Below are 5908 nucleotides of genomic sequence, written 5' to 3' on the forward strand. Positions count from 1 at the left end.
CCTGTACTCATTAAAAGGATAAAGCTTTCAAAAATGTGCAATTCACAATTTGTGCTTGTACACAGGAAACTTCATTCTTTTGAACAGACACATTTTTATTTCTTCCCAAGCACAGAATATTTCCCCTCACCTATTTTCCAGGTGACAGAAATACTGCTGGGTTCACTACCAGCTTTGCAGGGTCAGTGTTGCACGTTTTCTCATCAGGACCACTACAGACTTAACGGAATTACCTGCCAGACTGAGAAGACTTCTACACCCGATCAGATCAGAAGAAGACTTCAAAACAACAGACTACAAGGCAGAGCTCTGTCAGAGCTATTACACAAGTGTCTCTCTAATGAGCTTTTTAAAAATCCTTGTCAAGAAAAATAGGGGGGAGAGAAAAATAGGACTTGCCTGTAGCTTCAAGAAAGTGTCCTGTGGCTGATGCTCTATCCACAGCCTTCCACGAAAAAAAGCCGGACCGACAAAGTAATCTGGGACCGCGCTCCATCCAGCAGCATGTCGCAAGCTGTGAGAGAATGACCAGACAAGGCAGGGAAGCACCAGGCAGCACTAAGACACACAACACTGGTCTCAAGATCAGTTCAAACTGCTGCTTACAGTGGCAGATGGGTGTTGTTACAAAGCTGCTGTTGCCTCGCATGCCTGCAATGCCAAGCAGTTGCTTTCTAGTGGTAGGGCCTAAAGGTACCGTTCTTCATGCTGTTTAGCTCCTGGAGACATTCCACCAAGCAACTAGCTGACCTCTCTCTCCCCTCTCCCGAAGATAAGTGTACTGGTGAAACATGTCTTAGTCTTCGATATCCTAGGCTTGCCTCATCACTGATAGACCACTTTCTGGTGCAAGAAAAGGATATATGGGGCTATCGTCCTCTCTAATACTTCACAGCACATAAAAATCTCTGCTTCGTGTTGGCTGCTGAAGTGCGCATCCTCCTTCAGAGATGGCGGTGCCACAGTGCAAGCTGTAAATGGCTTCAGAGGCTAAAGAAAACCTGCAGAATTGATAGGATTCACAACAGACAGTCCTGCCTGTGCTCCTCCCGAGGAACATGAACACACCCTTGCAAACTGGCAGTAATTAGGGGCAGGCCAGCATTATTTCTTACCTGCACAGCAATTTGGGAGCAAGGGCCAAACAGAAGAGAAAATAAGGAGCGCAGAAGCGCCACAGAAGCCTTGAGCTTCTGTCAGAACATGTTCCTTCTGACCCTTAGACAGTGCCTCTCTTGGAGTCAGGAAGTTATTGATCCAGCGCAGCCTGACTGCCACTGAATTATTGAACTATAAGCCTTGCACAACACCACGTGCCCCATCCTCCCACGCAGCGACTGTAAGCTGACGGTGTCATTGCCACTGGTCAGCTGCCAGTAACCGACTGCAGCATTGACTAATCTTGCTTTTGTTTGGGCATGGCAGGTCACTTGCTTTGATGCTCCACACTGGAAATATTCTTCTAAAACCCTGTAGTCAAGGTTATACGAGTTATCCCATCAATGAGAATCCTTCGAGCAGTCCCCCAGCACCTGTTAGGGTTGTCCTTAGAAATTTCAAAATGTAGATTTTTTTTCCTTTTAAGAGCTATTTGAGTTTAACATGGCCTCTCTCTCCTTCCTACACAAAATGCGGGAGCTGTGGTATCTTGGGGGATGCTCACGTGTTACTTCCTGGCATTAGCAACGTAACTGAAAAGAGTCTCTGGATCGTGGCCAGAGTCCATAGGGCATCTGTTGCCTTAAACGTTTGCTGAGGTTTTCTGTATCTACTAACAGAGGCTCCCTGACTTACCCCTGTTAGATTTCTTTTTCAGTCTTCCTTAAATTAAAGCAAAATAACTCAGAGGAAGCCATCTGGACTTGTTAATGTACTATTAGTAGCTTCCTAGAATTAATCCGTCCCTTGTGAGCTGGAATTACTAAATATATCAGCCTTCTTGCTGATTTCAAGAAAGACACAAGCTTCTCCAACACGTGGGTGTGTTGGGACCCACCCCTTTGGGTAGGCCATGCTTTCACATACCCGAGTTCCACCCCTAAATAATGGTATGGATAAAGTGGCACCATTTTCTGCACTATTTTGGGCAAAGGTACCAGGAAGGAACTTATCACTGCAAAAATCCACCGCCTGTGTTTACCTTGTGTAGCCTTTCTGATACATTTAACTGCTACCTATTAGGTTTTGTACTGCTGGTAAAGAGCTGGCTTCAAATGAGTAAGAAGAAAATTATTCAATCCCACAAACCTTTCCATGAAGCCAGGTTTCATCTCCAAACTGTAAATCTTGAAGTTCCTCAAGGGGGTTTTATTCAAGAAGATGTCACCAATTAAGCCTGCAAGAGCAAAGGGGGTAATGAAGAGTTGAAAAACAGCTAAAGCTGATAGATTTTCCTATTTGAATGCGAGGAACAGCGGGAGATGGAGAGCAGCCACGTGCTGCAATGGACTTTGAGTCCATATGGTCCCAGTGCTCATCCAGATTGAGTGGGGAACATTACTGTACTTTGGCCTCTCCACTCCCTCCTTTGCTTCAACTCACCAAGCTGTTAAAGAGCCTCCAAGCAGAAAACATTCTTGGCACAGGCAGCAGCTGGGAGTTTGTTGTTATTGTTGGGTTTTAGTTAGTTGTCCATGTATAGACTTTTCTAAAGCAGTAGATCAGCTACTTCTCTTAACAGGCACAGGAAAATGTAACATGGGCAAGCAGTAGTGTCCAGTGCTGAGCCAGTGCGTCCAAGGATCTAAGACACCTTAATAAGGCATTTACTTTTAGCACTCCCTTGTTAGATAGGGCTCTTCTCCAAAGCCTGGGTCCTAATGCAGCCTCCTAATGACAGGAGCGCAGTGCAGACTGCCTAAGCAGCGCAGAGGCTTTATGCACCTCTTCTGCAGTAAAATAAAATTAGTACTGTCACATGTCCAACTCCATTAGCCTATTTTGTACAGTTTTTGCATACAGTTCCCCACTAAAATAGAATCCTGGGGTTTCAACTTCTTCCAGCTCCACTATTGTGTATGATAGACTTGAATGTTTTAGTGAACTCTGCTCAACAGGATGCAGTTCATTCCTCCTGATACTGTGTGAGTTTTTAAATGTTGCGGTCCTCTGATATCAAACCCCCAGAGGAAAACACAGGGTAAAAAATGTGTTTTCCTTCACTCCCTGTGGAGTAACATGCTCAAAGAGCAGAAGAAAGGGTACCCTAACAGCACCTAGCAAACCTAGAGCAGAGTAAGATTCATTGATGGCCTTGGGTTTAGCTGCACCCCTATGAAATAAGAAGCCGTAATGCAAGCTGTCAAGCAACCACTACGGTTCAGCTGTGATCACTGCAAATGGGATGATGAACCGTGACGTTTAACAAGTGCCTTCCACACACCAACTCCCAGTGGTAGTCTTGACTAGCACTAGGATAGCTGTATTGGGTCTTCAGTTTGGGGCTGCGTAAAGCACCCAAGAAAGACAGTTCTAGTGTTTAAACTCAGGGAACTATCTAGGACAGTTTGGGAACAAAGAACTTAACTTACCTTTCCTCTGTTCATTCAATGCCAGGCCATAATTGACACGACCACGGTTCTCTACCAAGAGTCTTAGCTGCCTGAATCCCTGTAAAAAAAAAAAAAAAGGAAGGGCATCAGCTGGAGCAGTGCGCAGCATGTGCTGTATCAGCCAGAGTGCTCGGTTAACAGAGGTGAGCAAAGGTGTTGAGGAGGGGAGGTGGCACCAGTACCTTGGGCAGTTGCAATTTACCTGTTTACTTTAGAGCTCTGGATTATGTGACAGAAGAGTGTCCCTATAGCTTTTGGCTACTGCAAACAATTATGCCACTGAGGAACTCACAGCCTTTTCATAAATGTTTTCTGGTTTTTCTGTGGAATTTTTAAGTACCATTTTGATACCGCCCACAGAGCCAGAAATGGAGTTTGACACAGTACAGGCTTATGTCATGTAACCCTCCCACAAGTCATAAGAAGAACTAGAATATCCACCCACCTGCCTGCTCCGCGGAGCCATGCACAGCTCTGCTGACATGCTTTCAATCCCTATACCAGCCTTACTGGCAGCTTCTCCACGTTACTCAGCTCTGGCGCTCGCAGTTCTGCTAACCCCATACTATCGCTGTGAGCAATCTCCAGTTAGTTACCTGTCCTTCAGGGAGGGAGAGCTCCACGGTGTGGTAGTCCAGCTCGCCAACATACATGGTGTTAACAAACACCTGCAGAGCAGAGCACAAGAGAGGAGAACCACATCTCATCAACTACACTGGAATCATGAGTTGCATAGGTTACCAAAGAAGTACCTGGGGAGGAAACTGTCTCTACTTGAAACTAGAACTCGGCATCCATAACTGGGTCACTGTGTCTAGGCAGGGAAAAAAAACCCACATTTCTCAGAACTTTCAACATTCTGATGTTTAAAGATACTCTACACATGATAAGGGCTGGGGCTTAGCTGAAAACTGAAGAGAGAGATTCCCACTTCCAATCCAAAACTTCACCTTCTCCTTCACCGCTGACCCGTTTGCTGCCTAGCTGCCGAGACCAAAGCATTTACCTCTGAGTGACATTAGTCACAGCTGTCCTCTGCTCCTTACCTGTGCTCGGTCACGGACATGGTCCCTCGAATGCAGATGTCCACCTCCAAAAATGACAGTCTCGTAGAGCACGTACCCATACGACTGCCCTCCGCTATCATTGAAGTGCAGATTCTCCATGTTAACAGGAAACTCGGACTTAATGGGCTGCAAAGGACAAACACATCGAACGGCAGAAATGGCCTCTGAGCATTGACAGGCGACACAAAGGCAGCTCATTTACGATAGGTGTTCCCTCTGCCACAGGTTACATTTGCCCTGTAAGCCTCCTGATGTCTGCTCCATCCTGAATTACCTTATGACTCTATAAAAGCTACAGCAGTCAAGACGAGGCACCGCATAAGGGAGCCAAGGCCTTGCAAAACTGGAATTCCAAGAGAACAGAAGTAGCAGTAAAAAAGGTGAGATAAAAGATTTGCCTCCTTCGCATATCCTTGGCAAAATACTGCCCAACCTTATCCTCACGGGATAACAAGCCAGCGCACTAATTGCCTTGCCCAGCTAAGAGGTGATGCCTCTCAGTGCTGAGATGCATTAAACTCGGTGGTACCTGTAAAAGGGCTGGTAACACGTCCCAGAGAGAGATGTACTGATGCAGCAGGATTGCACCATATGATGCCTTGCTTTCAATCATGGGAGGGAGAGGAAGAGGACGGCCTGTGATGCGAAAGAAAGAGAAAGATGGAACAGCCATTTCAGATGCAAAAAGCCAACACAGATTTAAAGCCACTCCCCAGCCCTCCTCCCTCCCATCTTTTGGAAAAAGCACCCAGCTGGTCAACCAAGCAGAGTCATGGGGCTCCAGGGGAAGTCCAGTTTAAACAAGTCTCTGATTTAACACCGCAGGTGGAACAGTGTTTGGTTCCTGGATTTATAATTACCAATGATCATGCTGAAGAGTTGTCGGAGCTTGAAAAATTTGGATGTATAGTCTCCAGCCTCTGTCAGCACAGCATCGTAATCTGAAAAAGCAGCACATTTTAAAAAACATATAGCATCTCTGAGGCAGCCTTCACATACACGTGATCGAAGAAGTAAAAGCCCAAGACACAACTTCCTTGGCACTTTCTATGTTATGGAAACCTGTACACTTGTATCTGGGTGAATGTAGCTGGATAGCCATGGAGTGGCTCAGTTTGGAGAAGAGTAACTCACTGAAGAGCATCTAGAGATTTAATTTGCACGTCTCCAGAATTCCACACAGGATAAAGTCAACAGTTAGCAATTTCAGCACAGGGCTGTTGGGATGAAAAGAGCTTCATGGTATGATTTGACTTGGTAAAATTAAAAACAGAACTGTATCTTGGATGA

At 45.7% G+C, this 5908-nt stretch overlaps 1 protein-coding gene across 1 annotated transcript in view; it reads right to left on the reverse strand.

Moving 5' to 3' along the window:
* Positions 1–5908, reverse strand: part of GLB1L2 (galactosidase, beta 1-like 2) — a gene marked incomplete at its 5' end in the record, with an annotated part of 20862 nt that overhangs the window by 1265 nt on the left and 13689 nt on the right. Inside the window, 7 exons of the mRNA XM_010144748.1 lie at positions 400–514; positions 2248–2335; positions 3531–3609; positions 4148–4219; positions 4598–4744; positions 5148–5254; positions 5479–5559. Of these exons, the coding sequence (XP_010143050.1) occupies positions 400–514; positions 2248–2335; positions 3531–3609; positions 4148–4219; positions 4598–4744; positions 5148–5254; positions 5479–5559 (689 nt within the window). The remainder of the gene's footprint in view (positions 1–399; positions 515–2247; positions 2336–3530; positions 3610–4147; positions 4220–4597; positions 4745–5147; positions 5255–5478; positions 5560–5908) is intronic.

Source organism: Buceros rhinoceros, unplaced genomic scaffold (genome assembly GCF_000710305.1).
Source record: "Buceros rhinoceros silvestris isolate BGI_N320 unplaced genomic scaffold, ASM71030v1 scaffold17430, whole genome shotgun sequence".
NCBI lineage: Eukaryota > Metazoa > Chordata > Aves > Bucerotiformes > Bucerotidae > Buceros > Buceros rhinoceros.